General features: G+C 43.4%; 2 protein-coding genes across 6 annotated transcripts in view; both read right to left on the bottom strand.

The window, feature by feature from the left end:
• The window catches only part of LOC118372819 (frizzled-3-like), a 99,667-nt gene extending 92,174 nt beyond the window's left edge, over positions 1–7,493 (bottom strand). For 3 of the 5 annotated variants that reach the window (XM_052486070.1, XM_052486075.1, XM_052486072.1), the window contains exon 1: positions 7,475–7,493. The gene's annotated coding sequence lies outside the window, so the exon portion shown is untranslated. Of the gene's footprint in view, positions 1–7,087; positions 7,219–7,474 lie in introns of all 5 variants that reach the window. The other 2 variants (XM_052486074.1, XM_052486077.1) reach the window with 1 other exon arrangement.
• A 1,697-nt stretch (positions 7,494–9,190) lies between these two features.
• Positions 9,191–19,061, bottom strand: LOC127906028 (keratinocyte-associated protein 3-like). The gene is made up of 7 exons (XM_052486078.1): positions 18,893–19,061; positions 17,367–17,551; positions 17,216–17,275; positions 16,868–17,047; positions 14,989–15,123; positions 14,790–14,894; positions 9,191–10,818 (listed from the first exon to the last, which is right to left on the bottom strand). Exons 1-6 carry the CDS (start codon positions 18,903–18,905, stop codon positions 14,811–14,813), a joined length of 657 nt encoding a protein of 218 aa, XP_052342038.1. The 5' UTR covers positions 18,906–19,061; the 3' UTR covers positions 9,191–10,818; positions 14,790–14,810.
• Between the last annotated feature and the right edge of the window lie 539 nt (positions 19,062–19,600).

Below are 19,600 nucleotides of genomic sequence, written 5' to 3'. Positions count from 1 at the left end.
TACTGTTCTACACAGGAGCACGAGTACAGGACATAACAAGGATGCTTCGTACTGTTCTACACAGGAGCACGAGTACAGGACATAACAAGGCTGCTTCTGACTGTTCTACACAGGAGCACGAGTACAGGACATAACAAGGATGCTTCGTACTGTTCTACACAGGAGCACGAGTACAGGACATAACAAGGATGCTTCGTACTGTTCTACACAGGAGCACGAGTACAGGACATAACAAGGCTGCTTCAGACTGTTCTACACAGGAGCACGAGTACAGGACATAACAAGGATGCTTCGTACTGTTCTGCCACAGGAGCACGAGTACAGGACATAACAAGGATGCTTCGTACTGTTCGACCACAGGAGCACGAGTACAGGACATAACAAGGCTGCTTCTGACTGTTCTACACAGGAGCACGAGTACAGGACATAACAAGGATGCTTCGTACTGTTCTACACATAACAAGTACTCGTGCTCCTGTGGTAGAACAGTCTGAAGCAGCCTTGTTATGTCCTGTATGTCCTGTACTCGTGCTCCTGTGGTAGAACAGTCAGAAGCAGCCTTGTTATGTCCCGTACAGCCTTGTTATGTCCTGTACTCGTGCTCCTGTGGTAGAACAGTCTGAAGCAGCCTTGTTATGTCCTGTTCTCGTGCTCATGTGTTAGAATAGTCCGAAGCATCCTTGTTATGTCCCGTACTCGTGCTCCTGTGGTAGAACAGTCAGAAGCAGCCTTGTTATGTGCTGTAGAGCCTTGTTATGTCCTGTACTCGTGCTCTTGTGTAGAACAGTCTGAAGCAGCCTTGTTATGTCCTGTACTCGTGCTCCTGTGTAGAACAGTCTGAAGCAGCCTTGTTATGTCCCGTACAGCCCTGTTATGTCCTGTACTCATGCTCCTGTGTCGAACAGTACGAAGCATCCTTGTTATGTCCTGTAACCAGTGCCTGTAATCTGGATCAAGTTGACAATCAACCTACCAGGGTAGTTACAAACAGCACAGTAATTTGCTTTGGTAGCAACAAATACAAATACACAAATTCTGATGCTCCAGATACTCAACTAGTCTAAAGAAGGCCACTTTTATTGCTTCTTTAATCAGCACCACAGTTTTAAGCTGTGCTAACATATTGCAAAAGGGTTTTCTAATGATTAATTAGCCTTTTAAAATTATAAACTTCGCTAACACAACATGCCATTGGAACACAGGAGTGATGATTGCTGATAATGGGCCTCTGTACACCTTTGTAGATATTCCATAAAAAAATCAGCTACAATAGTTATTTACAACATTAACAATGTCTACACTGTACTTCTGATCAATGTTATTTTAATGGACAAAAAACGTGCTTTTCTTTCAAAAACAAGGACATTTCTAAGTGACCCCAAACTTTTGAAAGGTAGTGTGTATATAACAAATATTTTGGGGGGACTCGGCTGTTTTGCATGTTATTTTGGCATTAATACATGTTACATATCAGTTTGCAAACAATGTAAAAAAATATATATCTAATGTGTCAGTATCACCTATGTTTTTATTTTTATTAGCTATGTTGTTTTTAAAGGCAGTAAATGAGGCTGAATGAACTGTTTCACTGCCAGACAAGGTGTAGCGGTGGTAAGGTGTTGCTGCTGTTGGGACAGCCCTATGTAGGCCCTAACAGTGTGTGGGAACCGTTTGTCACCAGTATAGTGCAATTTATGTATTGTTTAGTGTGGTGTTGTGTAGTGGCTTTGCTGGCATGCATCCCACATTATATTGTTTTGCCCCAATGCTAAAATCGCACTGCATTTACATAAGTATTCAGACCCATTACTCAGTACTTTGTTGAAGCACCTTTGACAGCGATTACAGCCTCGAGTCTTCTTGGGTATGAAGCTACAAGCTTGGCACACCTGTATTTGGGTAATTTCTCCCATTCTTCTCTGCAGATCTTCTCAAGCTCTGTCAAGTTGGATGGGGAGCGTCGCTGTACAGCTATTTTCAGGTTTCTCCTGAGAGATGTTTGATTGGATTCAAGTCCGGGGTCTGGCTGGGCCACTCAAGGACATTGAGAGATTTGTCCCAAAGCCACTCCTGTTTAGTCTTGGCTGTGTGCTTAGGGTCGTTGTCCTGTTGGAAGGTGAACCTTCGGACCCAGTCTGATGTCCTGAGCGCTCTGGAGCAGGTTTTCATCAAGGATCTCTGTGTACTTTGCTCCGTTCACCTTTCCCTCCATCCTTACTAGACTCCAACCACCATGCTTCACCATAGGGATGGTGCCAGGTTTCCTACAGATGTGACTCTTGGCATTCAGGCCAGAGTTAAATCTTGGTTTCATCATACCAGAGAATCTTGTATCTCATTGTCTGAGAGTCCTTTAGGTGCCTTTAGGCAAACTCCAAGTGGACTGTCATGTGCATTTTACCGAGGAGTGGCTTCTGTCTGGCCACTCTACCATAAAGGCCTGATTGGTGGAGTACTGCAAAGACGGTTGTCCTTCTGGAAGGTTCTCCCATCTCCACAGAGGAACTCTGGAGCTCTGTCAGAGTGACTATTCGGTTCTTGGTCACCTCCCAGATCAAGGCCCTTCTCCTCCGATTGCTCAGTTTGGCCGGGCGGCCAGGTCTCGGAAGAGTCTTGGTGGTTCCAAACTTCTTCCATTTAAGAATTATGGGGCCACTGTGTTCTTGGGGACCTTCAAAGTTAGTTGCAGATTTTTTTTAGTACCCTTCCCCAGATGTGTGCCTCAACACAATCCTATCTTGGAATTCTATGGACAATTCCTTTGACCTCGTGGCTTGGTCTTTGCTCTGACGTGCACCGTCAACTGTGGGTCCTTATATATCCAATCATGTCCAATCAATTTAATTTACCACAAGTAGACTACCATCAAAAATAATGTTCATTATTTGTAATACATTAGCAAACATTTTTTTTTTTAACTATTTTTGCTTTGTCACTATGGGGTATTCTGTATATATTGCTCAGGACATTTTAAAATATTTAATCCATTTTAGAATAAGGCTGTAACGTTCCAAAATGTGATATAAGTAAAGGGGTCTGAATACTTTTCAAATTCACTGTATATGTGCTTGAATACCAAATGTAAGCAAGGTTTGAAATGATTATGTTTTAATCAAATATTATATCTGTTTGTGCTTCTGTCGAAAAACATAATTCCACTTTCACATTATGGGCTACTACTGTATGTAGAAAAAATCTCAATTTAACAAAATGTGGAAAAAGGTCAAGGGGTGTGAATACTTTCTGAAGGCACTGTAGGTATGCTTTTCATCACGGGACTGTTCTGCTCTTCTCTACTGCACCAAGCAGAACTTGGCTCTCTATCCCACTGAGGATATGTCATCACCATATAGGATATAGCAACTACTAGCCTACACAGTATAGATTGATGAATGGGTTTGATTTGTCTCACCGAGGTGTAGGGTAACTGGTGTTATCCCAGCCAACTGTATGTCTCTGGTGAAGGCTATGTGTGGAAATGCATTGACGTTCTGATCGTTTCTCTGTATTTTAACTAAGCTCTATAGAAATGGCAAGATAATTAAGGCTTTTAAGACTAACTACTAAAGACTTCCCTTCATTTCTCTGACAGACTTTGAATGGAGTAATCACCCAATTCAGGGTAGCAGTGTGTGTGTGTGTGTGTGTTTTTTTAAGGACACGGTGGTCAAGTGGTGTTCCCAGGGTTTAGTGTAATTGATTAGAGCAGTAGAGTATGTGGGCTGCCAGGAACCCATGCTGGGAGAGAGACAGACAGAGAAGAGAACCACCATGGCGGAGACAGACCTCCCACACACCCTGACTATCCCTCTCTTCCAGTCTGAGACACTTTCTCTTTCTTTCCCACTCACCCACTTTCCCTCACCCTCCCAGTATCAAATTGACACACCACATACTCTCTCCCTCTTCTATCCAACCTCCTTTACTTTCTCTCTCTCTCTCTCTCATGTAGTTGTCCCTTAGCGCAAGAATAACAATAAAATAACAACAACGAGGCTATATACAGGTGTATGTGTTGGGGGGGTTGCTTAGTGGGTGCAACATTGGGTGCTCTGTTGTGACTCAAGAGCTCATTTGGCCGTTCACACACTCTTTCTCTCTCTTTTAATCTCAACCCTCTCGCCACATCCCTTTCTCCCCCTCTCTCTCCCTCGAAGGCTTAATTGACTGCAGTGTCGGGTGAGAGAGAATCGTTCCACGCTGAGAATCAAACCCTCGATTGTGGAGCGTTGGGGCAGATTAGTGGCTTGTTAGCAATGGTGAATAATGTAATCTGGCACCAATAGACCTGCTGTCAATCACTCAGGATACACAGCACAGTACCAAACTGGGCTACAGGCCTCAGACAAACATACAGCATTAAACCCAGGGCCCAGCTACACCACCAACCAGGGCTACAGGCCTCAGACAAACATACAGCATTAAACCCAGGGCCCAACTACAGCTCAACAGTCAGGGCTACAGGCCTCTGACAAACATACAGCATTAAACCCAGGGCCCAGCTACACCACCAACCAGGGCTACAGGCCTCTGACAAAGTACAGCATTAAACCCAGGGCCCAGCTACAGCTCAACAGTCAGGGCTACAGGCCTCAAACAAACGTACAGCATTAAACCCAGGGCCCAGCTACACCACCAACCAGGGCTACAGGCCTCAGACAAACATACAGCATTAAACCCAGGGCCCAGCTACACCACCAACCAGGGCTACAGGCCTCAGACAAACATACAGCATTAAACCCAGGGCCCAGCTACACCACCAACCAGGGCTACAGGCCTCTGACAAAGTACAGCATTAAACCCAGGGCCCAGCTACAGCTCAACAGTCAGGGCTACAGGCCTCAAACAAACGTACAGCATTAAACCCAGGGCCCAGCTACACCACCAACCAGGGCTACAGGCCTCAGACAAACATTCAGCATTAAACCCAGGGCCCAGCTACACCACCAACCAGGGCTACAGGCCTCTGACAAAGTACAGCATTAAACCCAGGGCCCAGCTACAGCTCAACAGTCAGGGCTACAGGCCTCAGACAAACGTACAGCATTAAACCCAGGGCCCAGCTACAGCTCAACAGTCAGGGCTACAGGCCTCAGACAAACATACAGCATTAAACCCAGGGCCCAGCTACACCACCAACCAGGGCTACAGGCCTCAGACAAACGTACAGCATTAAACCCAGGGCCCAGCTACAGCTCAACAGTCAGGGCTACAGGCCTCAGACAAACATACAGCATTAAACCCAGGGCCCAGCTACAGCTCAACAGTCAGGGCTACAGGCCTCAGACAAACATACAGCATTAAACCCAGGGCCCAGCTACACCACCAATCAGGGCTACAGGCCTCAGACAAATATACAGCATTAAACCCAGGGCCCAGCTCCAGCTCAACAGTCAGGGCTACAACTCTACTCGATACATGTTTTCTGTTGCTGTAATTGGATGTGGTTCACTAAAGGCAGAGTTTACACAGCGTTCTGGTGAGACAGATGTAAGCCGCGTTCGCGTGCACACACAAAGACACTATGAATCAGAGCGGGTATAGCCAGTGTCCCGTGAGGGATATTATTACATTTCCTCTGCGGGTTCCCACATCCAGAGCCCTCCACTGATGCTGCCAGGGAGACTGGGAGAGACAACTAGAACACTCGCACATTGCAACTCCTCTTGTTGCAACAATTTTGTAAAGCTGCCTTCTGGGGCTGCAGGGTAGGGTTTAGGTTAGGCAACTTCTCTACTGGATTAAATCAAGTTCAACAACAGACGTTAGTTTAAAATCTTAACATTAATATATGTTGATACAATTCAACAACAACAAAAAATGCTCAATGATTGAAAACACAGAAAATAAATCACCACCTGGTTGGTTTTCCCCATGTGATGTTTTCGGGTGATTCAGACGGGGTCAAGATCATCTGAAAATGAGGAACAGCTGTGCTGGGAATTTCTGGGCCAGATTGGATTTTTACACTTCATTCATAATATATTTACATAACTGGTCCACTGCAGCAAAACATAAGTTATGTCATCATCATCATGCTACAACTAGATTTAGACAGAGGAGAGAAAGCGAGGTAAAAGATGAAAGTACAGCTACATGGTTTTTGGAAGCTATATACACTGAGTGTACATGTGTAGTAAGGTGATGGGTAACAAAACAGATGAGGGCATTTTTAAAGGTTGGAGATAACATTATGCCATCATAGTCATTAATGCCTTTAACTGGAGATGCAGATGACACACACAAGTCAGACCTTTCATCATCCAATCAGAAAATACTGTCTGACACGTCACCTCCAAGCCACAGGCATACGGACAGAGAAAGACATGTATTTACAAGGTTTTACCTCTAACTCTACCCCTTTACAAGGTTTTACCCCTAACTCTACCCCTTTACAAGGTTTTACCCCTAACTCTACCCGTTTAGAAGGTTTTACTCCTAACTCTACCCCTTTACAAGGTTTTACCCCCAACTCTACCCTTTTACAAGGTTTTACCCCCAACTCTACCCCTTTACAAGGTTTTACCCCCAACTCTACCCGTTTACAAGGTTTTACCCCTAACTCTACCCGTTTACAAGGTTTTACCCCTAACTCTACCCCTTTACAAGGTTTTACCCCTAACTCTACCCCTTTACAAGGTTTAACCCCTAACTCTACCCCTTTACAAGGTTTTACCCCTAACTCTACCCCTTTACAAGGTTTTACCCCTAACTCTACCCCTTTACAAGGTTTTACCCCTAACTCTACCCCTTTACAAGGTTTTACCCCCAACTCTACCCCTTTACAAGGTTTTACCCCTAACTCTACCCCTTTACAAGGTTTTACCCAAAACTCTACTACAGAAAAATATGTCAGCCTTGAAATCTGCTGAGAAATAATTACTAGTAGGCTAAAGCCTACTGACTGTAAAAACCTATCCTTGCCCATTCATTCTGAAGGACAGAACAGCCAGTAACCTGAGTCGGTTGGATTCTATGTCAGCCCAAACGCTCCAATTACAACCTCATATCAGTCTCTATTCATAAACCATTATCCCTTTGGAGCAACAGCAATGCCCATATATACAGACACAGCTATAGTCCGTACCTCCATGGCGAGTGCGGCCGTCTGCTGGTCGTAGTGGTTGAGGAGGTTGGGCATGAAGGTGGCGTTGTAAGGCAGGTCCTGGCACATCCGCAGTCCTACTGGCTCACATGTAAACGTACTGTGGCTCTCTGCTGTCTCCGCATGGATAGACAGACAGGTGGAGCAGAGGGATGAGAGGAAGAGAAGCAAGAGGAAGAGTGACCTAGGCATGACCCTCTCTCTGTGCGAGTCTGCTATTGCAGGTGACGTGTAGTCCCACCTCACTCTCATCCTCAATGAGCAGGGGAGGGGGAGAGAGGGATGAAGAGAGGAAAGGAGGGATGAGATAACAGCAGGGCTATTCTTCTTCTTCTACACAATCACACCATGGAGATCTGTGGCACTCACAGGGGAATCCTGCTGCTTCCATCCCCCAGAGGAGTGCACCCTGTCTGGCTACGGGATCCACCCAGTCAGCCTCCTCTGTCTAGGTCTGTACCCGCTGGAGTGCTGTGATCATCAGCCTAGATTTCCCACCGTTTCCCCCAGCACAGCTATGGTCTTCTCTCTCCAATGAAAGAAGAGACTGCCTATTGAAAGCATTCAGTGTTTTATCACAAAGAACGTCCAATGGCCCAGTAGCACAAGTCAAGCAAGACCTACAAGTTAAAATACAAAAGAATGTTTAGACAAGTGACAAGACAGTCCTATACAATTGTAAATAAGTGACAAGAGACTGGGAGTTGAAAAACAGCAACCCCACCCCTCATTTACACAAGGCCCCATAGATTGTCTTTATTACATTATTATTACAGTCACTGTTATTGTTTTATGTATTGATGCTCAAACAGACAGATAATTGATGAAGGTGAAAACAATTGGGTGTCAGTTCAACTTCACTGGTAAACATAAACTTACATACAAGCAGATATATTATAAAATGCATTTCTATCAGGATTGGCTACTGTCAACATGATACTGTCCTATAGGTGTCATAGACCTATAGGTATACAGGCCTATAGTTGTGTGTCGTCCAATACAGTATGTATCTATGTAGTGGTTACTACGCAGAGCAATTTATAGTCATTTTTGCAGGACAACCTTATTGGGCGTTGTTACTACACAGCTGCGCACACGCCCTTCCAGTCAATTCAATATATTATGCCGAGAAAATCATGCAGCATCGTCTTGCATTTCCACTCTTTTCATTTAAATGTACACCCATGCAATCCGACCAACTAACGTATTCTCCCAATGTTTCGCATGAGTTGATTACCCTGCCACTGCCGGTATCTGAAAGAAATGCCATTTAAACGGTGTATAGGAGATACAGCAACCTCTGTAAGTGTGTAGTAATGTAGCTATGCCGGTTAATAGTAACTAAATGCAACGCAATAATAGTGTAACATTGTTTTTCTATCTAGCCTCATGTCATTTTAGAATGTCTGAAATCTCTGAACTACAGCTCGCGAAGGAACTTGTCTCTGTTCTAACGCTACCATTCGCGTTGCATTTTTTATAGGAAGCAAAGAAAACAAATAATGTATTGGCTTGTTTTAGTAATTGTACAAATGTATACGATAGCTAACTCGTAAACGTGACATGGTTACATTGCAATTTGTGTCGCAACCTCAAACTGATAAAGTGACTAAATATGCAAGCTATAACAAGAACAAAGTCTACGAATGAACGTCTTGTGCATAATACCAAAAAAACAAAGCCCCCCCGCCCTCCAAAAAAAACCAAAGCAAATCTTCACCTTCAATTGGAATAATCGTCGATCTGCATTGCTCTTTGCCGCTGTTTCTTCCAGTGACAATACACAAGCACGTCGTTAGCTCTCTCGGTCTTCTCTCTCGCTGCTACACGCAAATCCATGAAATAATCTGTTCCCCGGACGCGCGCTTTGAGCTAGACCACCAGTGTATGCAACATTATCATCGACCAATTCAATTGATTTGTGTGATATATCAGATAAATCCCAATATAATTCACACCGTGTCCAGTTATATATATACACACTGTGCATTCCTTCATGGTTGCCGACTGAGTAAACTTGAAAGTCCCCATCCCACTTTAACACTGATGTAAACAGTCACGTGATGAGAACACAGAGGATAGTAATGATAAATCAAAGAGTTAACATTTATTTGAAGAAAATTATTCCATATAAAAACGTTGAACACATTGATCGGTGCAGTCCTTAAATATAAAATCAACTAAACACATGCAACTTCATGTAAAAAAACATACTGCAGGCAACCAAAACACACCATGCATGAAATGTAGATTGAGATCATGGTCAGGATCAATTCAGGAAGTTCAACTGACTTCCTGAATAAAAAATTTACACATAAAATGTTATTGGACCACATTCCAGTGACCACCAGGGTTTAAACTCAGTGAAATCCAGCTCATTCTAATGAGTAGCCTACACTAGTTTATCCCTCCAAAGTGGTCGACACTAGTTACCACAAAGGCATACACCCCACCCATTTCTACAATTAAAGTCTTAAAATGCCATTTTAAACCTAACCTTAGCCCTGAACTTAACCACACTGCTAACCTTAAATTAAAACCAAAAAGCTTGTTTTTGTAGCAAATTACAACTTTGTGACTGTGGAATATGACTTTGTGGCTATGGAAGCTAGTGGACACCCACTAAAGTAGTAGTACCACAGTACAACATATGGCAGCCCTGGAGGAACAACATTCAGCTGGCCACGCATAAAAAACAACCTTGGTTGGGACAGGGTCAGTCACCTCCTTATATCAATATTGATTCACCCCTCAGATCGGGGGATTAGCGTTGTGTGCAAAGATTACGACCCGCTTGATTTAACCCAGCACCAGATTAACAGTTTCAGCACTAAACTGATCACTTCTGCCTGGTGTCGGGGAATGTGAGCCCATCCCAGCTACACCTGTATGACCTACATACTGGTGTCTACCTGACCACTCATGCACCCCGGCCCCCAGGGGCTGCTCTGCTGCATTGGGTTTCAGTCAAAATTTCAGTGTGCGTCTCAGTACACTAAAGTGGTTCAGCTCTCCCTGTTCCCCTTCTTCTATATGCACCTGCAGGAGAAATAAAATTGGGAGAAAACTGCAATGTGGGAGATTTGTTTCTAGGAATTTGAGATGAACCCTCAGAGCCCCTCTCAGGCATTATATTCCCATATCCCCACAGTATACATTCAAGCCAGGAAATAACAGAGTAGTAAACACTATGGAGTGCATCGAGGCCTGGTAGATCAGGCAGGTAGACATAATCAGGTTACAAAAACACACATGACAATAAAACATCTTTGGCTGAGATTGGTAGTTAAATACAAGAGTAGTCATAAAACAACATCTTTGGCTTAGCTGAGAGTTAGTCGTTAAATTTAACGAGGTATATAACAGTGTGTTGCTGTTAAAAGGAGGAAATAACATGTGCAGAAAATGAAAAAAGCATGAAGCATGATAAATGCAAAATGTGATTAAATGCAATTATTTAAAATACTATAACGAAGATATTGATCCATAAATAATCTCTACACTACAGGCGTTTGTAATTTTGCATTTGTGAAATGTTGGCGGATCGAGGGGAGGACAGACATTCTGAGGCAGACACGGAGACAATGTCATCCAGCAGTCTAGCTAGCCTATCACGTTGAGGGAGAGGAGAGTCTTTGGTATGAATGGAGGTAAAGGCACCAGGGAGGTTCTCTGAAGACGAAGAGGCTCAGTCACACCTTCGTCATCAAACACTGTTGACAAGAAAGCATGAGGAGAGATATTACTTCAGCTCAGTTGAAACATATCTTTAGTTGTGGCAGATCTGAAGGAAGCAGATTACATGTAAAACGGTAGCACTTCCGTTTACCATGCAGAAATAACCTCAAATTAAATGGTAATTACACAGACCTATGAAGTACTTGTGTTTTGCAGGTTCACTAAAACAAGCACCATTAGGCACCGTGGTGCCCCCTAGAGCAGTGATGAGTAACTGATGGGGTGTGGGGGCCACAACAATCTGAACTCATCATTAGGGGCCACAGTGGCTTGTGAGTCTGCGTACCCACATCCATACCCACACATGCAGTCAACATTTCACTGAGGGGCCACCCCACCTTGCAAACAAAACATTTTAGCGACCCCCCTCTTGACAAGTTTTGAAGCTAATTTCCTGAAATTGTACACGTTTGGCCTTTGGATATACAGAAATTATTGCAGTTTTAAATATGATATCTGAGTGAGAGTAACAAACAAAATCAATGAGGGCCCCCCGGTCGTTAATTTGACCACAATTAGTACAAGTTTAGATAGCTGGCGAGATTACATTTTTGTAGCTGACATGGGCTAAATGAGTGACTGTCAGTGACTGACATAACTGCTGATGCAGAACCACATTTTTAAATTGCACCTAGTATATAATACTATTATTTTTATCCTGGGGGGATTGATCCAATTCTCAGACAACCCAAAGATTGCTAGATGTCCTTCCAGACTCCCTCCACCTACCCAAGGACGTCAGAGTACAAAAATCAGTAAACCACATAACTGAGGAACTCAATTTAACCTTGCGCATACCCTAGATGCATTCGCACCCCTAAAAACAAAAACATTTGTCCTAAGAAACTAGCTCCCTGGTATACAGAAAATACCAGAGCTCTAAAGCTTCCAGAAAATTGGAACAGAAATGGCGCCACACCAAACTGGAAGTCTTCCGACGAGCTTGGAAAGACAGTACCGTGCATTATCGAAGAGCCCTCACTGCTGCTCGATCATCCTTATTTTCCAACTTATTTTCCTCAATTAAGAACAATCCTAAATGTTTTTGATACTGTCGCAAAGCTAACTAAAAAGCAGCATTCCCCAAGAGAGCATGGCTTTCACTTCAGCTGTGATAAATTCATTAACTTCTTTGAGGAACAGATCATGATCATTAGAAAGCAAATTACGGACTCCTCTTTAAATCTGTGTATTCCTTCAAAGCTCAGTTGTCCTGAGTCTGCACAACTCTGCCAGGACCTAGGATCAAGGGAGACACTCAAGTGTTTTAGTACTATATCTCTTGACACAATTATGAAAATAATCATGGCCTCTAAAACTTCAAGCTGCATACTGGACCCTATTCCAACTAAACTACTGAAAGAGCTGCTTCCTGTGCTTGGCCCTCCTATGTTGAACATAATACATGTCTCTATCTATCTATCGGATGTGTACCAAACTCACTAAAAAAGTGGCAGTTTTTTCTCTTGAAAAAGCCAAACCTTGACCCAGAAAATATTTTTTTAAACTATCGGCCTGTATTGAATCTCCCATTCCTCTCAAATTTTTGGGAAAAAGCGGTTGCGCAGCAACTCACTGCCTTCCTGAAGACAAAATATGTATACGAACCGCTTCCATCTGGTTTTAGACCCCATCATAGCACTGAGACTGCACTTGTGAAGGTGGTAAATTACCTTTTAATGGCGTCAGACCAAGGCTCTGCATCTGTCCTTGTGCTCCTAGACCTTAGTGCTGCTTTTGATACTATCGATCACCACATTATTTTGGAGAGATTGGAAACCCAAATTGGTCTCCACGGACAAGTTCTGGCCTGGTTTAGATCTTATCTGTCGGAAAGATATCCGTTTGTCTCTGTGAATGGTTTGTCCTCTGACAAATCAACTGTAAATTTCGGTGTTCCTCAAAGTTCCGTTTTAGGACCACGATTGTTTTCACTATATATTTTTACCTCTTGGTGATGTCATTCGGAAACATAATGTTAACTTTCATTGCTATGAGGATGACACACAGCTGTACATTTCGATGAAACATGGTGAAGCCCCAAAATTGCCCTCGCTGGAAGCCTGTGTTTCAGACATAAGGAAGGCTGAAAATGATCTACTTTTAAACTCGGACAAAACAGATATGCTTGTTCTTGGTCCCAAGAAACAAAGAGATCTTCTGTTGAATCTGACAATTAATCTTGATGGTTGTACAGTCGTCGCAAATTAAATGGTGAAGGACCTCGCCGTTACTCTGGACCCTGATCTCTCTTTTGACGAACATATCAAGACTGTTTCAAGGACAGCTTTTTTCCATCTTCGCAACATTGCAAAAATCAGAAACTTTCTGTCCAAAAATAATGCAGAAAAGTGAATCCATGCTTTCGTCACTTCTGGGTTAGTCTACTGCAATGCTCTACTTTCTGCCTACCCGGATAAAGCACCGAAAACTTCAGTTAGTGCTAAACACTGCTGCTAGAATCTTGACTAGAACAAAAAAATGGATCATATTACTCCAGTGCTAGCCTCTCTACACTGGCTTCCTGTTAAGGCAAAGGCTGATTTCAAGGTTTGACTGCTAACCTACAAAGCTTGCTCCTATCTATCTTTCCGATTTGGTCCTGCCAAATCCTGCCTCTTAACTGTCCCTAGAATTTCTAAGCAAACAGCTGGAGGCAGGGCTTTCTCCTATAGAGCTCAATTTTTATGGAATGGTCTGCCGACCCATGTGAGAGTCGCAGACTCGGTCTCAACTTTTAAGTATTTACCGAAGACTCATCTCTTCAGTGGGTCATATGATTGTGTAGTCTGGCCCTGGAGTGTGAAGGTGAACGGAAAGGCACTGGAGCAACGAACCACCCTTGCTGTCTCTGCCTGGCCGGTTCCCCTCTCTCCACTGGGATTCTCTGCCTCTAACCCTATTATCGGGGCTGAGTCACTGACAAGATCTTCCGGTCTGGGTTGGTGCCCCCCCTTGGGTTGTGCCGTGGCGGAGATCTTTGTGGGCTATACTCGGCCTTGTCTCAGGATGGTAAGTTGGTGGTTGAAGCTATCCCTCTAGTGGTGTGGGGGCTGTGCTTTGGCAAAGTGGGTGGGGTTATATCCTGCCTGGTTGGCCCTGTCTGGGGGTATCGTCGGACGGGGCCACAGTGTCTCCCGATCAATTCGGTCTCAGCCTCCAGTATTTATGCTGCAGTAGTTTATGTTTTCGGGGGGCTAGGATCAGTCTGTTATATCTGGAGTATTTCTCCTGTTTTGTCCGGTGTCCTGTGTGACATCTAATTCTTACTCTCTCTCGGAGGACCCGAGCCATAGGACCATGCCTCAGGACTACCTGGCATGATGACTCCTTGCTGTCCCCAGTCCACCTGGCCGTGCTGCTGCTCCAGTTTTAACTGTTCTGCCTGCAGCTATGGAACCCTGACCTGTTCACCGGACATGTTACCTGTCCCAGACTGCTGTTTTCAACTCTCTAGAGACAGCAGGAGTGGTATAGATTCTCTGAAAGATCGGCTATGAAAAGCCAACTGACATTTACTCCTGAGTTGCAACCTCGACAACCACTGTGATTATTATTAGACCGTGCTGGTCATCTATGAACTTTTGAACATCTTGGCCATGTTCTGTTATAATCTCCACCCAGCATGGCCAGAAGAGGACTGGCCACCCCTCATAGCCTGGTTCCTCTCTAGGTTTCTTCCTAGGTTCTGGCCTTATTAGGGAGTTTTTCCTAGCCACCGTGCTTCTACACCTGCATTGCTTGCTGTTTGGGGTTTTAGTCTGGGTTTATGTACAGCACTTTGAGATATCAGCTGATGTAAGAAGGGCTTTATAAATACATTTAATTTAATCCACAGGCCTACAAATAGTTGCCGTCGTTGCACATCCCTGGCCTAGAGCAATGGGAAAGGAGAAGGGGCTATAATCTGTTGGAAGGATCAAGCTCCAGTGGACTGAACCCTCACCTCCCGGTCTGTGGCAGTCCTCTATGCGTAGTGTTGACCAATCAGGCTCCGGACCTGGAGTGAGTACTCTGGATCTGCCCTATTAGTTAGAGCCTCCTCCTCCAGCTGGCACAGAGAACAGAAACAGGAGAGATGGAGAAAGAAGTAAGTGAGTGAGTGAGTGAGTGAGTGAGTGAGTGAGTGAGTGAGTGAGTGTTACCTGTTCTTTGAGGTATGTGTGAGAGCAGGGTCCTAGACCCCTCAGTACCAGTCCCACTACGAAGCACCAGATAGAAAGTCCTGTTTCCAGTCCAGCCAGAAGTACACATGGGAACCACAGAGACAGGGCAGTGTCCTGGAGAGAATGAAAGAGATATATACATACACGCACAGCCATTGGAAAGTATTCAGACCCCTTGACTTTTTCCACATTGTTACATGACAGCCTTATTCTTAAATTGATTAAATTGTCCCCCCTCATCAATCTACACACACTACCCCATAATGACAAAGCAAAAACAGGTTTAGAAATGTTTGCAAATGTATTAATTACAAAAATACCTTATTTACATAAGTATTTGAGACCCTTTGCTATGAGACTCGAAATTGAGCTTAGGTGCATCCTGTTTCCATCAATCATCCTTGAGATGTTTCTACAACTTGATTGGAGTCCATCTGTGGTAAATTCAATTGATGGACATGATTTGGAAAGGCACAAATGTGTCTATATAAAAGGTCCCACAGTTGACAGTGCATGTCAGAGCAAAAAGGTTGAAGGAATTGTCCATAGAGGTCAGACAGGATTGTGTCGAGGCACAGATCTGGGGAAGGGTACCAAAAAATGTTTTCAGCATTGAAGGTCCCCAAGAACACAGTGCCCTCCATCATTCTTAATTGGAAGAAGTTTTGAACCACCAAGACTCTTCCTAGAGCTGGACGCCCGGCCAAACTGAGCAATCAGGGGTGAAGGGCATTGGTCCCTCTGACAGAGGTCTAGAGTTCCTCTGTGGAGATGGGAGAACCTTCCAGAAGGACAACAAACTCTGCAGCACTCCACCAATCAGGCCTTTATGGTAGAGTGGCCAGACAGAAGCCACTCCTCAGTAAAAGGCACATGATAGCCTAACTGGAGCTCACCAAAAGGCACCTGAAGACTCTCAGACTATGAGAAACAAGATCCTCTGATCTGACAAATCCAAGATTGAATTCTTTGGCCTGAACGCAAAGTGTCACGTCTGGAGGAAACCTGTCACCATCCCTACGGTGAAGCATGGTGGTGGCAGCATCATGCAGCGGATATGTTTTTCAACGGCAAGTACTGGGAGATTAGTCAGGATCGAGGGAAAGGTGAACGGAACAAAGTACAGAGAGATCCTTGATGAAAACCTGCTCCAGAGCACTCAGGACCTCACTGGGTTGAAGGTTTTACCTCCCAACAGAACAACGACCCCTAAGCACACAGCCAAGACAACGCGGGAGTGGCTTCGGGACAAGTCTCTGAACGTGCTTGAGTGGCCCAGCCAGAGCCTGAACTTGAACCCTATCGAACATCTCTGGAGAGAATTGAAAATAGCTACACATCCAACCGGACAGAGCTTGAGAGCATATGCAGAGAAGAATGGGAGACACTTCCCAAATACAGGTGTGCCAAGCTTGTAGCATCATACCCAAGAAGACTCAAGGCTGTAATCACTGCCAATGATTCTTCAACAAAGTACTGAGTGAAGGGTCTGAATACTTATGCAAATGTGATATTTCAGTTTTTTATTAATTAGCACAAATTTCTAAAACCCTGTCATGGGGTATTGTGTGTAGATTGATGAGGAAAAAAACTACTTAATTTTAGAATAAGGCTGTAACCTACCAAAATGTGGAAAAGGTCTAGGGGTCTGAATACTTTCCGAAGGCACTGTGTGTGTGTGTGTGTGGCAATACATTTACATTACATTTAAGTCATTTAGCAGACGCTCTTATCCAGAGCGACTTACAATAGTGAGGCTAATAGCCATATAGATTGAGAGAGAGAGACTTTATACATATGTATATTTTTTGTGGTGTCAAAGGAGCATAGAGACAGAGCGAGAGAGAGATAGACTTACATAAATCCGTGTGGTGTCAAAGGGGCAGTCTGCTTTGACTGGCGAGCGGGCGTTGATTGGCAAGTCAGTGAAGTTGCAGCCCAACATGAGGCCCCTCCCCTCGTTGGCAATGGTGAGGCTAATGCCACAGGCTGCAGAGAGTAGGGCATTCAGGAAGGAACTAATCAGAAGACCTATGTGCTGGAGTTGGGGAACAGAAGGACAGGGAGAAAGAGAAAGCGATGGAGAAAGAGGAGTCAAGGAGGTGGGGAACATTTTGATGAGAGGAGGTGAAGAGGTGACAGTTGCAGACTTAATGGTGTTCATTATATCTTACAAATTATATTTTCTTGTTATTGATGGTCTTACCAGCTTCCAAACTGACAGATTTCTTGACACCAATATGGCAATGATTCCTGTTGCAATGCTCTGAAAATGGAAACAGAACATTTCAGTTTCTGTCTATAACATCACGTTATTACTAATTGTTACTATCGTTATCTATAATTCTCTGACTGACCAGCAGTCCGGAGGTGACGGAGATGATGTTGGCGGCGGTGAACTCGGTGGTGATCTGGTCGTTGGGTTTAGAGATGTGGCGCAGGATGCTGCCGTGGATGATGGCTCCCAGAATGAAGTTAATGTGACCCACCAGGATCAGAGTAAACCCCTTCTTCATCAGACGCCCCGGGCCCTTCTCCTTATCTGACAGATCAGCACACGGTCATCATTGTGTGGTCATTGTTGTAAAGTAGGCTACCAGGGTTGGGGTCAATACCATTGATTCAGAAAGTTAAACTAATTCCAATTCCACATTGTCCTCATTGAAAAGCACTGAAGATAATTGTTTTTCAGTGTACTACTTGAATGGAAATAAGATTACAGTCGAGTGCACAGGAATCACCATAGAGAATGGCAGTTTAATCTCATTCTAGTTCTGTTTACCTATATAAAAGTAAGTAAGCCTCAACTTTGGCCTATTAGTTGGTAGAAACATTTATAACACTAAAGGTGTGGAATGTTGACTTATACAAACAATAGACTGATGGTTCTAATAGGCTCTACATGATCAAACAAGATGGTACTAGTCATTAGTCGGATTTCGTTGGTAAACGTTTTGCAACTGTCTACTCCAAATTGAAAAGGTTTTGGTTTCTATTGCACAAATTCAGGTAGTCTCCCTGTTTCGTTCTGATGGCCATGTTTGCTTCCGTTTGGTTCTTAAACTGTCACTTGTTTCCGTTGCAAGACTTAATGAATACACCCCAGATTTACCTGGAAACCCAATATTGAATTGCATTGAATTCGAGTCAGGCAGAAATTAGCATGAATCAGGGAAGTTAACTCTCACGACCTCTTCAAGCCAGAATTTTGAATAAAAGTATATTTTAACATACTTTACCGGACCGTGCGGTTGGTAATTTTGGTGGTAGGAAATTGAGAATATATCCACAGGAAAGTATAATTCTATAACTTTTAAAAGCTATGGTAGAGCCGTTCAGATGAAGCATGTGCAGAACCATGTAAACGTGCACAAGCTCGGTAAATCGGCTATTTCATGCGTGTATTTTTATGTTGTGAAACCTGAACTCACTACCGGCGCTTTGAAAAGTTTATGTAATTACACTCGTGTGGAGATATCGTCTCACATTCCTACCGCCAACAGGACCAACCGGTAAAGTACGTTAAAATGTACTTTTATTCAAAATTATTGTTTGTAGCGGTGGTGAGAGGAAACTTTCCCGATTCAAACGCTAATTTCTGCCTGACGTAGAATTAAATTCAATGCAACTCAAAGTCGAGTGTACAGGCAAACCCCATATAAGCATCTGAAACACTGAATCAACAGTGTCCCTTATTGGACTCCCAGTCCTCACCAAATGTTTAGCTAATTTACTGTTAAAAGCATCATTGGTGGATCATTGGTTTACTTTCGAAATACGCAAACGAACACCTGTGCAACCTAGACATAATGGTTGCCTCGCTAAAGTTAACACAATAAGTTGCTTCCACCACTAAAATATACGCTACTTAAAGTTAACTTACCGAAACCACACATATCGTTGCCGTATATTACGCAAGATTGTTTCTAAGAGTTAAACAAAACGGCGAATTATTTTTTGTTTTCATGAAGCAGTTCCTCGCACTTTCCGAGTCGGTGACGTCACGGGCTTCACCTGTCGAGCGGAAGTTGGGCGTTCATTTGTAGGTTTATAATTGAACACATTTATGAAGATTTTACACTATTGTGGAGAGATGTACTGTTTGGATTCTTTACATACAATAGAAATAAGCGGAATCATTTTTATGTAATTAATTTCATTATTCTTTTGGCCAAATTTCATATACACAAATGTAAATTTACAAACAGAAAACCACATTTTCGTATTCTACAAAAAGAAATTGAACTGTATTTTAAGACGGTTAAATGCTCTACTAACAAAAAAACTGTTAGAATTGTAAGTATATGCATGTCCCTTAAGGTCCTTGTGTAATTGTAATGTGATATTGTACCCCCTAGCTCGATTGTCCATTGTTTGTAATCTATGTATGCTTTTGTGTTCCCTCATGTGCTTTATGTATTGATTTGTTGTTAATAAAAATTAAAATTAAAAATATATATATTTTTTTTAAGTTGGGCGTTCATTTTTGTTCTTCTTCATTTGTGGTTTTCAACAGTGTGCAACTGCAGCACGTAATTCGGGGCGTTCCTGCATGTGGGCGTTCCTGCGTTTGCGAAAGACAGTGCCTACA

This window comes from Oncorhynchus keta, chromosome 29 (assembly GCF_023373465.1).
Source record: "Oncorhynchus keta strain PuntledgeMale-10-30-2019 chromosome 29, Oket_V2, whole genome shotgun sequence".
NCBI classification, from domain to species: domain Eukaryota; kingdom Metazoa; phylum Chordata; class Actinopteri; order Salmoniformes; family Salmonidae; genus Oncorhynchus; species Oncorhynchus keta.
The sequence above is the reverse complement of the archived record's forward strand: the minus strand, read 5'-3'. Positions and strand labels throughout refer to the sequence as shown.

Excerpts from the sequence above, each read along its gene's own strand:
- LOC127906028 (XM_052486078.1), bottom strand. Across the intron at positions 17,276-17,366 it reads CCGTCACCTCCGGACTGCTG|AGCATTGCAACAGGAATCAT; the intron begins GTCAGTCAGAGA and ends TTCCATTTTCAG. Across the intron at positions 15,124-16,867 it reads TTGACACCACACGGATTTAT|GACACTGCCCTGTCTCTGTG; the intron begins GTAAGTCTATCT and ends CATTCTCTCCAG.